Source organism: Sorex araneus, chromosome 2, assembly GCF_027595985.1.
Source record: "Sorex araneus isolate mSorAra2 chromosome 2, mSorAra2.pri, whole genome shotgun sequence".
Classification (NCBI taxonomy): Eukaryota; Metazoa; Chordata; class Mammalia; order Eulipotyphla; family Soricidae; genus Sorex; species Sorex araneus.
In genome coordinates this window covers 320,562,791-320,581,559 of record NC_073303.1, presented here as the reverse complement: position 1 = coordinate 320,581,559, position 18,769 = coordinate 320,562,791, and the positions used below count along the sequence as shown (strand labels likewise).

General features: G+C 37.0%; 1 protein-coding gene across 1 annotated transcript in view; it reads left to right on the top strand.

Annotated features, from left to right (window-relative positions):
- The window catches only part of ABCA13 (ATP binding cassette subfamily A member 13), a 489,034-nt gene that overhangs the window by 206,140 nt on the left and 264,125 nt on the right, over positions 1–18,769 (top strand). The window contains 3 exon segments of the mRNA XM_055124812.1: positions 424–555; positions 13,082–13,216; positions 14,300–14,477. Coding sequence (XP_054980787.1) covers positions 424–555; positions 13,082–13,216; positions 14,300–14,477 — 445 coding nt within the window.

The window sequence follows — 18,769 nt, the reverse complement described above, 5'->3', positions numbered from 1 at the left end:
AACAAAAGAGGTATAAAAAGGAAAACTACTCCTTTGATGTTGTGTAAAATGAAATTTTTACTTTGTTTTCATTGATATGATTTTGAGATTAAAAAAACACTTTGTTTTTGGACCAGTAGTACTTACTGATGGCTTCTCCTTGCTGCACTCAGGCATAACTCCTGGTGGGCTCTGGGAACTCTATGGGGCATCATGGATCAAAGCTCCACTCATTGCATGCAATGCTAGAACCCTACTCACTGTATTATCACTGCAGACCCTGAGCAAAATTGTCACAAGAAGCATTACTTCTAATGGTTTGATCTGCCTCCTTTTTATTTCATTAAGCTTTGCTTAAACTTTGTAAACTATTAAACTCATGTTAGAAAAATATACACCAAAATGGATGAGTGGTTCTTACTCTGTTCTTTACTTTCCTTCCAGGAATTCAGTGGAATAATATATATGAGGCTCCCGAAGAAGTGGGCATGACATTTAGCTGGGTTTCATGGATGATTCTACTTGATTCGGGTCTTTATTTTTTATGTGGATGGTATCTCAGCAACTTGATTCCTGGTAAGGAACTTAATAACAAAAACAAAGAACAATTCAACTATTCTACATGAATATTAGAATAATTATGTTTTTAATCGAGATATCACAAAATGAGTTCATATTACAAAGGTGTTATGAAAATTTGATAAGATGGTGATTTTGAATCATGAGTGAAATGGCACAAATCATGTAAAAAATTTGACAAATGTTGGGTGAAACTCAAGGTCCACTCTACAACTCCCTTTCTCATATGTGTCTACCAGCAGCAGAAAAGCCCTGTTTGGCAAAGTCAGCAGAAAGTGAGTGGTTGAAGGGCAGATTGGGGCCCTAGTAACCAAGTCAAGATTTCTAAGAGTAAGAAAAACATAAATGAAGGGACAAAACTGTCATCCAGGTCATTTCATCTAGAGCCTGGGGGAAACAACTGATTGAGAATAAGGTGACAGTCCTGGGACAAACATCATATAAAACCCAGGATTTTCCATGTTTTTATGACTAGTACAACACTTTTTTCAGGTGGCACATATCTTTTTCCGAGTCAAGTCTACCTCAGAGATAATGAGGAATCACAAGTGGTAATGATTCCACTTTATCCCATATAGTAGGGATAAGTACCCATCTCTCACACTGTGCTCAGGTCAAAGAGAACAGAAGAACATTTTAAACATTTTTATTTAGAATTTTCAGAAATACCATTTTGTATTCTTTTGCTGAATTTACTTTCAATTCTGTCTATAAACTTTTCAAAGCAATCAAGATTTTAAAATATAGTTTAGATGTCCTGCACGGCAGAGCCTGGCAAGCTATCCGTGGCATACTCGATATGCCAAAAACAGTAACAATGATGTTGCTTATTCCCCTGATCCTGAAAGAGCCCCCAATATGACATCAGGCTACTCTAGCATGCGACAGGGATGAATGGAGACATTCTGGCACCTGCTCAAGCAAATCGATGAACAACAGGATGACAGTGATACAGTGACAGTTTACAATAATATTTATATTTATGGCATTAATATAACAATTTTACTTCACATTATTCAATGTTTTAAATGACATTTATCATTTACAGATATGAATTCTAACACCACAAGTAAAGTTTGTGGTCATATATATCCATTGAAGTTAGTGGAATAAAAGAAAAACCCCACAAATTTTATTCTATTAATCAAAATATATCCCATCGTTGAAGTTAGGTACCAGTTAATGATGATATAAAAAAAAAACAAAATAGTGAGTCATTTAAAAGATCGTGTCACATAAAAGCAGGAAATTATAGCCTAAAATTTAGATTTCACTGTCTTCAACTTTGAATAAAATATTTAAAAATGCAGATTATAAAAAATTTAAAATAATATGAAAATGAACTGAGAAGGTCAGCATGAAAGGAAAGTGGATGAAAAATAATTAGATGGTAATAAGCCACTAGTTACTGAGAGAGAAATGCTACAGAACTCAGATATGTAATTAAAATAAAAATATGTGAGAAAGTAGAAACGATAAAAGGAATGACATTGAAAGTCATACCACCACTGAGTGTAAGCTATAAAGCGACCAAGAATCAAGAAAGATATAGACAAACAGTTTAATGATGATGAACAGAGATTGCTTTGCAGACCTAATTTTTTCCCAGATGAAACCCAAATAAAACAGAACAAGACAAAATAGGAAGCAATCCTTTACTAGAAAGAAGAAAACCAATAATTTCAAATAACAAAATTAATAAAGGAAATATACTAAGTCCAGAAGGAATATAAAGGCATAAGAACAGCATAAACAGATTTCCCTTAACAGTCAAGAGATTAATATAAGATATGGCCAGTGATTCAGAAAGATCTGAATTTTCTCTTCAAATACCAAGACTTAAAGTATACAATTACTCTTTGATTCATCTTCCTTCTAGCCTGGAAAAACACTGCTCACAAGGGACTCTTCTTGAATAGATTAAAGTTCCACAACAGCATCTGCTAAAAGCTCAATTTCAAAAGTTCCTTTTATTACTTTAATTTATGATAATATTTGTTCATCTTCATTTCATCTTCATACCTTAGACCTTTGTGAGTTCTAGGAATTTACACTGAAAGAAGTCCAGGTTTATTCACTATCCAGGTATATCCAGACTTAGCAAAGAGCAAAAATGTATAGGAATCATCATCATCATCATCATCATCATCATCATCCCGTTGATCATTGAATTTCTCCAGCAGTCTCAGTAAAGTCTCTATTCGTCCTAGCCCTGAGACTTTAGAAGTCTCACTTTACTCATCCTTCCCAAGATGCTTCATTGGAGGCTCTTTCAGGGTCAGGGGAATGAGACCCAGCTTGTTACTGGTTTTGGCATATTAATACACCATGGGGACCTTGCCAGGCTCTCCCATGTGGGCAGGAAACTCACGGTAGTTTGCCAGGTTCTCCCAGAGGAGAAGTAGGTTATAAGATGTCATGTGGTGGAAAAGCATCTGGGAGCTTGCTTTTGAGTCTCTGGATGCTGGCCATGGATGGGATTACACGGCGCTGGGGCATAGGAATAGTGGGTATGGGAATAGTGGTGGGAAATATAGGTAGAGGGAAACCAGAGGCCAGATGAAGATAAAGGCTTCAAGTTCCTTGAGTCTAAGTCAAATTTAATTAGATGGTGGCAGAACATACAGTAGCAGAGATGAGAGTAGATACAGACACTTGAGTCTGATTAGAGTAGACAGGGTATTATCATTTATGATAAATCACACAATTAAATATGCCTGTGTGCTGGTGAGAATGACCTAGTCTTACAGAAACATTGATACTACAGGTAAAACGGAGAGATGAAAGCTTGGAATGGTACTATGATTCTAGGCTCTCATAGGCCTCTGCTAATTCAGAAACTCAAATATTACAGCACATTTAGTTCCATTGCACACTTATACTCCTAACAGGTGTTTCCTGCCCACACAATAATAATCTCCTATGTGAGATCCCTTAGCACAAAACTGTTTCCTTGTTGAACAAAAAGGAGACTGAAGAAGCCACCAGAAACTGCATAATAGCTTTCCTGATATTTTTGTTTGCATATTCGTTTTATTTTTCACATATTCATTATTCATGTATGTGTACCAGGAGTAATTCTATTATTCCAATTATGTACTTGATGACTATGGGGCACTGGAAGCAGGCAATTCTTTTTAACTTTTTGAGGAACAAGAAGATGTTGGAAAGGGAAACTGGAAATATTCATCACTGTATCACTGTCATCCCATTGCTCATCGATTTGCTTGAGTGGGCACCAGTAACGTCTCCATTGTGAGACTTGTTGTTACTGTTTTTGGCATATCGAATATACCACAGGTAGCTTGCCAGGCTCTGCCGTGCAGGTGAGATACTCTCGGTAGCTTGCCAGACTCTCTGAGAGGGTTGGAGGAATCGAACCTGGGTTGGCTGTATGCAAGGCAAACGCCCTACCCACTGTGCTGTCACTCCAGCCCGGAAATATTCATGCTGTTACTTATATTAAGAGAGTCAGATCCCACAAGAGACTAGCCTGTGACTCAGTGTGTAGTTCACTAGCCTTCAACCTCTTTTATCCATTGGTAATGCTTAGTTGGTTGAGGTACCACATGAATTAAAACAAGTAAAGACCTTAGGCAGTAGCATGCCTAGAAATTCCATTCAAAATGCTGGCTGTTATAGAACATGACTATTCATATTATATACCTTCCAACTTAGGGATAGTAATTTTTTGTTAGGGCATTAAAGGATATTCAAGTGTTTTAGTTCTCTGGGGCTGCTAGAAAATGTTATACATACTGCATGATTTAGAAAAAAATAGTTTTTTTCTCAGTCTTGAAGATCAGAAGTCCAAGAAGAAAATGTTGGCAGGATTGTTTGTTGCTAAGTCTTATATCCTGTCATATGTCTTCATATGGTCCCCTGTATGTATATTTGTCACAAAACATCTTTAAATAAGGACACTGACTTATAGTAGTACCCAGCCCATTAATCTTCTTTACCTTTTCTCTACTCATACTTAGCTATACTCTGAAGTCCTAGATGTGACTCAAATATTAATTTAATGGTGACACAATTAAACCCACAATAGATGGCAATATTATCCTGAATTTAAACTGGATCAAAAATGAGAAACCTAAAGGTTATACTCTGTAATCATTAATTTTATGACTGCTAGCTATTAGTTGTTGTGTATTCCTTCTTTATGTAATGAATGAAGGCTTAAAGCTGTCTTCCTGTAGGATCTTACGTATTTTACCCCTTTGGGCACATTTTTAAATTGATTCATCATGGGATACACAGTTAGAAAGTTATTCATTATTGAGTTTCAGTCATAGAATCTTTCAACAATCATCCCTTCACCAGTGTATATTTCTCACCACCAGTATCCCCAATTTCCCTACCAATCCCCCACCCCCAGTCTGCCTCTATAGCAGATAGTTTTTTCCTCTTTTTTAAATCAATTTTTAAATATTTATTGAATAACCATGAGATAGAGCATTACAAAATTATTCATGATTGCGTTTCAGTCATACAATGTTACAACATCCATCACTTCACCAGTGTAGTTTCCTAGCACAAGTGTCCCCAGATTCCCTCCCACCCCTTCAGGCCACCCCCCACCCCAGCCTGCCTGTGTCTAAGACACCGCTCTTCTCTCTCTCTTTCTCTTCCTGTCTCTATCTGTTCTTTTTCTTTTTGGCACTGTAGTCTGTAATAACGTTACTTTATTTCCCTTTATACCACTTTACTTCCCTTCGGTGCATAGTTCTTGTCCATAGTGGTCCTTTCCAACTATTATTGTTATAGTGGTCTCTTTCCTATCCTAACTGCATACCCCCTACTCATTTGTAAATTCTTATTATGGACCATACCTTCTGGCCCTCATATCTTATATATATTATATATTATATATCATCGTTGGGTATTATCTTCATACTATTTTTATGTGCCTCAAATGAGTGCAATCATATTATGTCTATCCCTCTCCCTCTGACTCATTTCACTCGGTGTGATATTCTCCATGTTTCTATGTATAAGTGAATTTCATTACTTCATTTTTCCTAACAGCTATGTACTGTTCCATTGTGTAGATGCATCATAGTTTCTTTACCCACTCATCTGTTTTCAGGCATGTGGGTTTTTATGAGATTCTGGGTATTGTGAATGGTGCTGCAATGAACATAAGAGTGCAGATGCCTTTTCAGGATTTTATTTTTGAACACTGAGGCTGTATTCCCAGGAATGGTATTTCTGGATTATATAGAAGCTCAATTACTAGATTTTTTGAGGAATGCCGCATGCTTTTCCAAAAATGCTGGATCAGTCAGCATTCACACCAGCAGTGAATGAGAGTCCCTTTCTTCCCACATATATGCCAGAACTGAATGTTCTTGTTCCTTTGAATGTATGCCAGTTGATATGGTGTGAGATGATATCACGTTGTTGTTTTGATTTGTATCTTCATGATGATTAGGAAGGTAAAACATTTTTTACTTTGCCTTTTGGCCATTTGTATTTCTTTGGGAAGTTTCTGTTGATTTATTCTCCCCATTTTTTAAAGGCTTGGATGTTTGTTTTTCTTTTATTAATTTATTAATTTATTTATCTATTTATTATATATTAATTTTATTGAACCACCATGAGATAGTTGCAAGCTTTCATGTTTGGGTTCCAATCACACAATGATCAAACACCCATCCCTACACCACTGCACATTCCTCACCACCAATATCCCTGGTATACCTCCCCCCTTTCCCACCCTCCCCCTGTCTCCATGGCAGGCAATATTCCCCATACTCTCTCTCTACTTTGGGGCATTATGGCTTGCAACACACACACTGAGAGGTCATCATGTTTGGTCCATTATCTACCTTCAGCACACATCTCCCATCCTGACGAATTCCTCCAGCCATCATTTTCTTAGTGATTCCTTTTCTATTCCATCTGCCTTCTCCCATCCACTCATGAAGGTTTACCAGAAACTTCTATATCTTGGTATTAGCTCCACATCAGCATATCATATGACTATTGGGTAAATAATTTTTTTCATTCTCTTGGCTGTATCCTGGTCATCATTTTTTGATGTGCAGAACATTCTTGGTTAAATGAAGTCCCCTTGTTTATTTTTGCTTCCACTTGCTTGATCAGAGGTATTTCATCCTCGAAAATGACATTAGTGTTTTTTTTGACAAATATCATACAATTTTTTTAAATTTTATTGCTTCACTGTGATATATAGTGACATATATATATATATATATATATATATATATACAAGACAAGCTTTCATGTCTTGTAACTATATCTGTAATTGTGTGTAACAACCACACAATGATCAAACACACATCCCTACACCAGTGCATATTCCCCACCACCAGTATTCCCAGTATACCCCCACCTTTCCCACCCTCCCACTGCCTCCATGGAAGACAATATTCCCCATTCTACCTCTTTTCTGCTATTTACCTATGGATTCAGATATGATACCAAGGTCTTTAATTCATTTTAATTTAACTTTTGTGCATAGCGTTGAAAACGGTTTTGAGTTCATTTTTTGCATGTAGCTGATCAGTTTTTACAACACCACTTATTGAAGAGACTTCCTTTCCTCCACATCATATATTTTATTTTTTATTAAAAATTAAATGATCGTATACCTAAGGATCTGACTCAGGATATTCAACTCTATTCCATTTTCTCAAGGTCTGTCTTTATTACAATACCATGCTGTTCAATTTCTATCAATTTACAGTACAATTTGAAATTGGGGAAAGTGATGCCTCCCATCTTTATAAGGCATGATTGTGAATGGGATTTAAAGAAAATTCTCTTTCTCTCTTTCATTATTTTTGTATAGAAAAGTCATGGAGTTTGTGTATTAGTTTTGTAGCCTCCCACTTTGCTATCACTGTGTCACTGTCATCCCGTTGTTCATCGATTTACTCGAGCGGGCACCAGTAATGTCTTTATTCCTTTCAGCTCTGAGATTTTAGCAGCTTCTCCTTACTCATCTTTCCCAACGGTTGGAGGCTCTTTCAGGGTCAGGGGAATGAAACCTATCATTACTGGTTTTTGGCATATCGAATATGCCACGGGTAGCTTGCCAGGCTCTGCCCATGTGGGTGGGACACTTTTGGCAGCTTTGCCGGGCTCTCCGAGAAATATATATGTATATGGGCTGGAGCAATAGTACAGCGGTAGGGTATTCGCCTTTCACGCAGCTGACCCATGTTTGATTCCTCCGCCCCTCTCGGAGAGCCCGGCAAGCTACCGAGAGTATCGCGCCCGCCCAGCAGAGCCTGGCAAGTTACTTGTGGTGTATTGGATATGCCAAAAACAGTAACAATAAGTCTCACAATGAGAGACACTACTGGTGCCCACTCAAGCAAATCGATGAGCAATGGGATGACAGTGACAGTGATATATACATATATATATATAAATATATATTACTCTTTATGATTTGTTGCCTACTGTCTGAACTCCATTTAATATAGTGTGATAATTATGGAAAATGGGTAGGAAGTGTCATAATGTGTCTTATAATGTGTTGCACGGCCACTTTGCAGCTGTGTGGTCTGGAAAGTGGCCTGGAGTGTGGCAGCAGTTGGGTAGTGGAGGTCAGCTTCCGGGGCTGTGTCCCTTGGGGCGGGAAGGGTTCTCACCTGCACCCCTCTGGGGCTCCCCAAATGAAAAAGGCCTGGCGTGGAGTCCTCACTTTGCTATACAAGTCTACTATTTCTCTTCTTTTTTTTTTTAATAAGAATTTTATTTTATTGAATCACCATGTGGAAAGTTACAATGCTTTCAGGCTTAAGTCTCAGTTATACAATGCTGAAACAACCATCTCTTCACCAGTGCCTATATCCCACCACCAAAAAAAAAAAAAAAACCCACACAGTACACCTCCCATCCCGCCTCCCCGCGCTCCCCTTCCCCCGCCTTGTAACTGATAAGTTTCACTTTACTTTCTGTTTACTTTGGTTACATTCAATATTTCAACACAAACCTCACTATTATTGTTAGGAGTACCCCACTAGAGTCAGACCTGTTGTGAAGAGACATGAGGTTTTGGATTTCTGTACTTTAACAACTAAGTCCAGGGAGATTTCTTCCAGATATTGGATCATTGCAAGCTTGTAAACCCCATCTGTGGTCATCATAATATGGCGGTCACCACACCCTTCAGCCCTTCATCCCCGGAAAGGAAGAGGCAAGAGAGAGAAATACCTTTTCCCTCCTGGGCGGGCATGGGGCCGCGGCTTAGTTCTCAGGCTGGAGACATTCTGGGAGAGCTGCCCATGCCAAAAGTAGTTTAGCTGGGTCTGGATTCATGCTCGTGCAGCTGCGGAGAGGCCTCACACATGTGCGGCCCCCGGGGTCACCAAGTCTACTATTTCTAGGAGTTGTTTTGAAGAGTTCTCAGGACTTCCTAAATATGGTATCATGACCTTGATATCACTTTCTTACCCAACTGCTATTGCAGGTATTTCTGGTACTATATTGAATAGAAGTGATGAGATTGGATAACTTTGCCTTTTGCTTGACTTTGAAGAAAGGCTTTTCACTTTCTCTCTATTAACTATAATGTTTGCCGTAGGCTTCTAGTAAATGACTTCTGGCTATAACGAGGAAAGTTATTTCAATTCTTATTTTATTGAGAGTTTTGTCATGAATGGGGGCTAGGTCCTATCAACTGATGTCTTCGAAACTCTTGATATGAACATATCATTTTTTATTTTATTAATATTGTATTATGTTGATTGGTATACATATGTTAAATCATTCTTGCATCTTCAGGACAAATCCTACTTGGTCATGGTGTATTATCTTTTTTATGTGTTGTTCAATTCCATTTGCTAGTATTTTGTTGAAGATCTTTACATCTGTGTTCATCAAGAATATCATCCTGTGTAGTTATTTTTTTCTGTTTTGTGGTGTTTCTATCTGCTTTTGGTATCAAAATGATGTTTGCTTCTTAGAAAATGGGAGTTTTTGTCCTTTTTCAATTTCCTGGAAGAACATGAAAAGGACTGACAGCACATCCTATTTAAAGGCTTGAAAGAACTCTGTAGTTCATTATGGGTCTGGGTTTTTGTTTTTGGAAGAAATTTTGATTATAATTTAAATTTCCTTGATAGTGATAGGTCTTTAAGATATTTTATATTATCTTTTTCAGACTTGGAAGGTAATAGAAGTCCAAAAACCCATTTGTAGAAGTCCAAAAATCCATTCCCTCATTTCATAGCATAAAGATTCTCAAAATAATCTGATGAGCCTTTGATTTTCTGTCATGTCTCAATTTTCACTTATGATTTGGCTTCTTAAGGTTGTATCTCTTATTTTGTGAATCTTGCTAGTTATTTTTTCAAAGAACTGTATCTTTGAGATTCATTGATATTTTGGATTTTTTTTTGAGATTCAAGTTCATTAATTTCTGCTCTAAGATTTATTATTTCCTTCCTCCCCTGCTTTGGACTCCTTTTATTGATCATTTTCCAGTTTCTTAAGCTGTGCTGTCAAGTTATTTATGTGGCTCCTTTCTTCCTTCCTGATGAGAGCTTGCAGGGTATTTTGATTTGGGGGCATAAAAATGCCTGTCTATATCTACTAACCCTATATCTTCTACTTCTTCCTTTAAAGTCAGTGTTTTCTTGATGAGTTTTAGTCTAGTTGACCTATCAAGAAGTGACAGAGTAGTATTGAAGCCTTCAACTACTATTTTGCTGCTATCAATGTCCTCCTTGAAATACATTAGCATTTTCTAAAGTATTTTTCTGGTCCTTCATTGGTTATATATACATTAGGATTGTCATTTATTCCTGATGTTCATATACCTTAGTTATCAGCAGTTATCCTCTCTGTCTAGTACTTTTGAGCCAGAAGTCTATAACATCTGGTATTAGCATGACCACCTGTGTCTTTTTAGGGAGTAGTTTGATTGAAAGATTGTCTTTGAATCATTGTCTTTTAGTCTGTGTTTTCTGCCTATTCAAATGTGTTTCTTGTAGATAGAAGAATATTGGATTCATTTTATGAATCCATTTTGGTTCTTTGTCTCTTAATTAGTGCATTTAGTTCATTGACATTGGGATTACTGTCATGAAATTTGTGCCATATTTCTGTAAAAGTTGTTGTGTTTATGGAGTTTGTTTTATCTTAATGTTATCACTTGAGTTCTTTTAAAGTTATTTTTGTGTCTATGAAGTCCCCAAGTTCTTATTTGTCAATGACATTTTGTATTGTTCCTTCAAATCTGAAAAAGTATCTGACTGGGTAATGAATTTTTGGTGAGGCATTGATTTCATTCAGGGTTTTTTGTTTTTGTTTTTGTTTTTAACTATACCCACCATTGCCTATGGGGCTGGAATGTCCTATTTGATGATAGGTCTGATGTAAATCTTTCGGATATTCCTTTTTATGCAATTTCTTTCTTTGCTCTTGCTAGGGGCTGGAGTGATAGCACAGCGGTTGGGCATTCCCCTTTCACACGGCCGACCCAAGTTTGATTCCTCCGCCCCTCTCGGAGAGCCTGGCAAGCTTCCAAAAGTATTGTGCCCGCTCAGTAGAGCCTGGCAAGCTACCCGTGTGTATTGGATATGCCAAAACAGTAACAATAAGTCTCTCAATGAGAGACATTACTGGTGCTCGAACAAATCGATGAGCAACGGGATGACAGTGACAGTGACAGTGCTCTTGCTAGTTTCAGAATAATTTTGTCATTCTGATTATGCTATATCATGGAGGGTTTTATTGGGTGGGAGGGGCTCTTTTAGCTCGTGGATCTGAGCGGTTGCATTCTCCAGTTTTTGGAACTTTTCAGCAATGATGGTTCAATTGTTACTCCTTCATTGGTATTGTCTTCGTGTACCTCTGGGACTCCAATAATTCTTATGCTCTTCCCTTTTAGCTCATCCCTAAATTTTCTTGTCTACTGATCATTTCTTTTTGAGGTCCTGCTACATCTTCTGCTATTGCCTCTAAGTTTTCTACATCTCATCTTCTGTCTCAACCTGTTCTTACTCTACTGCTGAAGCCTTCCATTTAGTTTTATGTTTCAAATTTTTTGTTTTCCAATTTTGTTTCCAATTTCACCTTCCAATTTGTTTAGTTGTGACATTTCTGATTGTAGTGTTCTCATTTATACTTTTCTATCCTCCTGTGTCTTACTGGCTGTCCATTCCATTGTTTCCTTGAGCTCACTAAAAATCTTCACCATGTTCTCTCTGAAATATTCATAAGAGAAATTATATAGGAAGATATTCCTTGTTATTACATATATACGTGTAATATATTCCTTGTTATATATTACAAACCATAATGTCCAGAAGGGAATAGAGCAGAGAGAGAGACACACACACAACACACACACATATATAGAGATTGGGAAGAAGGAGGAGGAGGAGGAGGAGGAGGAGGAGGACGAGGAGGAGGAGGAGGAGGAGGAGGAGGAGGAGGAGAAAAGTTCCTGCCATAGAGGCACTCTGGATGGGGGAGCATTGGTGGAAAGAAAATTGAGAACACTGGTGAAGGGACAGGTGCTGGAATGCTGTATGACTGCAACTCAATTATAAACAACTTTGTAACTGTGTATTTTGTGGTGACTCAGTTAAAAAACAAATTAAATATTGATGTGAAAAATAAATAGAAATTGGAAGAGTGAAAAAGTTGAGAGACGATAATGATCAAATAAACTTTAGTTTCAACACACAATGAGGGAAAGTTCACTTTTAAGTGGACTGACATCAATTTGGAGAATATGTATAAGGATATGATGCTGATATGTTTCTTATTAAAGTTTGAGCATTGGAGGTTATTTTTCTGTATAAGTTTTAATTGATTAATTTGTTCTTACATCTATTCCTATTTTTTCTTATTTTTTCATACATACTTTAGTATAGATAGACCAAAGAAAAGCAATATAGAAGGGTCACAGCACAGGTAAGTCTTTATCTGTGGACTATTCAGTAATTATTCAATACCTACTTTTATTTTGAGTAAATGTTTGCTGACCATGGAAATCCAGAGCAGAGTCTCCTCTCGAGAAGAGAATGTGCATGTGTCCTAACAGATGCCTTTCAGTCAGACTGAGTTAGGAGATTTAGGAGAGCCTACATGCCTAATGCTCTCCGAGATTATTTTGGCTTGCATATGGGACATGTTGTGAAAAGGTTAACATGATCTAACATTTTACATTCATGAATCACATGAATCACGAAATCCCATTGATTGTCAATTTCTCGAGCAGGCTCAGTAACCTCTCCATTCGTCCTATCTTTGAGATTTTAGAAGCCTCTCTCCACTCGGCCTTCCCAACGATGCCACATTGGAGGCTCTTTCAGGGTCAGGAGAATGAGACCCAGCTTGTTACTGGCTTTGGCATATGAAAACACCATGGGAAGCTTGTAAGGCTGTCCCATGTGGGCAGAAAACTCTCAGTAGCTTGCTAGTTTCTCCCAGAGATTTTACATTTTACATTAACCAGTTAAATATATTTTATTACAGAATTTTCTTCTAAGTAGAAAAAATAATTTATTGCTTTTAATTGCTTATTTTACAGGAACTTTTGGCTTGAGGAAGCCCTGGTATTTCCCCTTTACTTTGTCCTATTGGAAGAATGTATGTGGTTTGATAGAGAAAAGTCCACCCATGCTACACTCTGATCTGTTCTTTATTGGGAATTTTGGCATAAAAGGTTGGTAAAGAGTATTGCTACTAAGCATAGCTTTCTTCTGGTCAGTTTTGGCTTTGCTTTTCAATCCATACTGAGCATTTGTAAATATATGAACTACTCTCTGCAGCCTAATTCTAGACTCTCTTCACCTCTTAAATAATACCATCAGGTAGAACTGCCAAATCACCTCTTGGCATTTATATAACTTGAGGCAGTAGTTGGAGTTCTTAGCACTGTTGTCTGTTTTAACTGCCCTTCAGCATTATGCACATTTTACATGCATTATTATTGAGAGAGTTGCACATTCAACTCTCAAGTTGAGGCTTGACTTGTACAAAAACTAAGAGTACAAATATGACAAAAGCATTTTCCCTGGTGCTTTTACACATACTAGTGTATTCACTTCAAGAAGGAACATTGTTACTCTCCTTACAAAAAGATGCTTCCCTGGTGAGAGACAGAATTTCTGGAATTTATTTGCTTCATTCAGAAACCACTGCTGGAGGAAGCTCTATAAAAAGATGACTTCAGGGCCATAACAATAGTACAATGGGAAGGGTGCTTGCCTTCCCTGGCACAAACTGAGGTTCAATTTCTGGCACCATTTATGGTTCCCCAAACCCTGCAAGGAGCGATTCCTAATGGCAGAGACAAAAGTAAGCCCTGTCCCCTCCCTCTAACTTTTTTTAAAAGGATGACTTCAGAAAGATCTGCTTATAAACAGTATTCCATCATGAAGGACTTAAATCAATGTACTAAACTCTATATGTCTACATACATACATATCTGAATTGTGTATTGCTGATGGACAGAATCTGTAGATAAACTTCCATCATAAAGGACTTAAGTTGATGTTCTAAACTATATGTGTATATCTGCTAAATTTTACCTTTTGGGAAGTAAATTCATTTGATATTTTAATGTACAAACCCACCTATTTTGTTCTTCAGTATGTATATGTATTCATTCTGTTAAAATATAATTCCATTAAAATATAATTTGCTTTTTGTATATAGTTAAAAATGTTTTGAGTGTTTTGTATGTTGTAGAACTTAGTTGGTTCACTTTTGAAATCTTCCCAATGAATTTATCTCTTTCTCATAGGATCATCATTGCAAAATGGGGAAGGAAAACTTGAAGAAGGCTACCCAGGTGTTGCATTGGTATCTGTGACTAAGGAGTTTGAAAACTACAAAGCCATCCAAAATCTCACCCTCACCTTTTACCAAGACCAGATTACTGCACTGTTGGGAACCAATGGTGCTGGGAAGACCACTGTCATGTGAGTACCATTCCAAGTTCTGCCCTGGGATTCCTAACAGTATAGGTTTGACTATAAGATCGACTGATCTAGATTTCTTGTTCTGATTTCACTAAAAAGAGATATTTGCTCTTCCTTCAACCACACAAGAAAAACAGAGATTGAACAGAGTTTGGGAGTGGGGGTGAGGGTCAGGTGTATTATTATTATATATATTTGGTTATTTTACCCCCAGTCATAAACATAATTCATGCTTTACCTTCATTTTAAAAAAATATTGTCTTTTAATTCTGCAGCTTAATTTTTTTTTTGGGTTACACCCGGTGATGCACAGGGGTTACTCCTGGTTCTACACTCAGGAATTACTCCTGGCGGCGCTCTGGGGACCAAATGGGATGCTGGGATTCGAACCCGGGTCGGCCGCGTGCAAGGCAAACGCCCTACCCGCTCTCTGCAACTTAATTTTATTTGCACGTCTGAAGAGATTAAATTTGAGTTACTGTTTGTTTCCAAGTCTTTTAAGTGCCTTGATATTATTTTATCATGTTCTGTGTTTGTTTGTAGTTGTTTGTTTTATTATAAATACTTAACCTTTTTATTGGCTCCAGTTGTAAGGAATCAGATATGTGATACTAGAGAAATAAAAAAAACAGTATTTATAGGCCCACCCAAACTGTGCAGAAATTATAATTTGTTTGAAGCTAACTCCTACCTAATTCTCAATTTTAGTTTTTTCCTTACATATAATATTTATTCCATCCCTCTCGGAGAGACCAGCAAGCTACCAAGAGTATACCACTTGCATGGCAGAGCCTGGCAAGCTACCCATGGTGTATTTGATATGCCAAAAACAGTAACAACAAGTCTCACAATGGAGACATTACTGGTGCCCGCTCAATCAAATAATCAAATTGATGAACAATGGGACCACAGTACAACAGTGCATATAAATATTATGCATATATATTTTTGGTAGGACAAAAGGAATAATTAAAGTTAAAATAATAAAATGAAAGATTTGATTAAAAGTAATTAAGAACTGTATGTGGAGTGAAAAATAACATGTATCTTATATAAAATGGAATGGAAATAAAGTTTATGGAAGCTTTCTTTTTTCTTAAAATAAAACTGAAGATCTCATTGAGTAATATTTTACAATTTTAATTCAATTTGGAAAAGCAAATGTTGCACAAATAATGAGATATAAAACCAGAATTCCACATCATGCTTTTCATAGTTTTTATTACTTTCTCGATCACGATCACGAAATCCCATTAATCGTCGATTTCTCGAGCGGGCTCAGTAACTTCTCATTTGTCCTTTCCCTGAGATCTTAGAAGTCTCTCTTGGCCCTCCCAAAGATGTCACACTGGAGGTTCTTTCAGGGTCAGGGGAATGAGATCCAGCTTGTTACTGGATTTAGCATATGAATACACCATGGGAAGTTTGCAAGGCTGTACCATGTGGGCAGGAAACTCTCAGAAGCTTGCCAATTTTTCCCAGAGGGAGAAACAGGCTATGAGATATCACTTGGCCGCTTTGCGGCCGTGCACTTCTGGAAGCTTGCTTTTAAGTCTCTGGATGTTGACCATTGATGGGATTACACACACCTGGGTTCCTCTGCCGGTACCTTCATGCATGAGGCTGCCGGGAGCTTTGCTTGGGTTGGGGAGGGAAGCTGGAGCCCATCTCCGAGGGGCCCCGGGGAAGACAACCAAGCGTGTGGGCAAGAGATTCTCTGCATTGCTCTCTTCTAGGAGCTTGCTTTTAAATCTCTGGATGTTGACCATTGATGGGATTACATCTGCCAGTATCTTCATGCGTGAGGCAGAGAGTCTCTTGCCTGCACGCCTGGCTGTCTTCCCCAGGGCTACCAGGAGCGGCAGCCAAAGACCACCAAAACCTAGCTATAGCCATGCTCGAGGCCCCTCTCCACACATGGTGTATTCGGACAGGCCTCATTTATTACTTTATACCAAATTAATTTATTCTGTTGAGATAATGTAGTTTACAACAATTTCAGAATTATTGTTTTATACTTGTCATGCTAAGTTACCACACCCACTACCAGATTCTACTTTCCCAATATGTCTCTTCCTTTAATAACTTTGTGTCACATATTAAATATGATCTGTTGGCAGTATCTAGACTTTATTTCCATTGGGGAATCTCTTATACCTTGCTTAATTATTTGTATTTCACAAATGAATAAAATTATTTAGATACTGTTTTTCCTTATGGCTCATTCATTTCATTTAACATGATACTCAGCAACTCTAGATTGTAGTAAATTTTAAATATCATCTTTTTACATGGCTTAGTGGTATTCTGTTGTGTATATACATGACTGCATAATCTTTGATTGGACAGTTGGGTTATTTCCAGATCTTGTATAGTGTGAATAATAATATAGCTGTGGAAATACCCTTAAGGTCAATTTTCCAGTGTTTTTTCTCAGAGTATGTGCTCAAGAGAGGAATCACTGCATCATATGGATGCTCTATTCTTATTTTCTGAGAAGTCTACATGTAATTCTTCCATAAGGGCTAGACCAAGCAGAACTTCTGAAAACAGTAATTCAGTTTCTTTCTTTAGTACATCCCAAGCCAGCACTGTTTTTGCCCATTGTATTTGCTATGAGCTACTCTCATTGCTGTGAGACCTCTCTCTCTCTTACCTCTCTCTCTCTGCTTTTATTTGCATTTCCTTGATAAACATTGATGATCAACACTTCTATATATCTAATAGCCATTTATATGTATTTCTCAATGATGTGTCTGTTCAGCTCTCCTGTACAATCTTTAATAAGGTAACTTGTTTCTGCTACTGAGCTTGGTAAGTGACTTATTTATCTAGGAAATTATTCCTCTGTGTCTGATATATGATATGTTAACATTGGGTAGGATATTTTTATCTGGATTATAGTTTTGTTTGCCACATGGAATCTTTTATATTTAACATAGTTCCATTGATTTATTTCTGCTTTTATTCTTTGTTAATGGGGTTGTCTTATTAAAGACTTTTCTGAGGGAATTACTATGGAGCATTGTGGCAATGTTTTTTCAATGTATTTAATAGATACAGACACAATATCAAGGCTTTTAAATACATTTCAAATTAGCTTTTAAATGAGGTATGGTATAGAGTCCTGGTATTTTTTAAAAAAAATTTGCAAGTGTCTAGTCAATTTTCCCAACATAATTTTTTTAAGAGACAAAGAATTATATTTTGGACAAGGTAACTCTGCATATATTTGGTTCAAAATATAATTAAACATAGTAGATCCAAGTTTAAGAATAGGCAAAGAGCATCTAATATACTTAGCGGCAGTATAATATTCTGGCAGTATATGTAGTCAACATTAGTAATCAGTAAAATAGAATTTCAAAATCTGAAAACCTTGACCAAACATATTTAACAAATTTTAACATATCTGTACCATAAAAATCTTGAGCATTGACTTTTCCCTTTTATTTCATATATATGGGATCACTTAAAAACTCAATTGTGTGGATCAGTTCTCCCATTATGTTGCTTTTGGACCTTTGCTATGTATCTTGTAAGTCCTACATATGAGATAGATTATTCTGAATCTGTCCTTTTTTTTCTGACTGATTAATTTAGCATGATCTCCCTCTATTTCATCCACATTGCTGTGAATTGTATGATTTTGTTCTTAGATCTGCATAGTGTTCTTTTATGTATATAGACTAGTTTGATATAAACTAGAATTTATGTCCCACATGTTACCAACATAATTTTTGAAGAATGCTTTTATTGTTCATTTCATGGTCTTAGTCCTTTTGTTACAGATTTAACTGGATGGCAATACATCTGTCAGATTATCTCAGTGTTCTCAGTTTTATTCCTTTGATATCTGAGTTTGCCTGTATTCCTGTATCATGCAGCTTTGATTGTTATAACTTTATATTATAAAGATCTTGTTCAGTGCTTACCCACCCTCCCATTTTTATTTATTTTTTATTATTTTTTATAGTTTATTAATTTTTTAAAATTGAGTCACTGTGAGAACAGTTACAGGGCTTTTAAGATCAAGTCTCAGTCATATTATGATCAAACACCTGTCCCTTCACCAGTGCACATGTTCCACCACCAAGAATCCCAGCATAGCCCCGCCCTCCCACTCCCCCTCTGCTTATTTGGCTATTTGGCAGATGATTTTCATTTCACTCTCTCCTTACTTTGATTACATTCAATTTTCAACAGATAACTCACTATCATTATTTGGAGTTTTTCCCCCAACAGTCAGACCTGTCAGAATAGCATCATTAGATTGTATGTTTTCAATAACA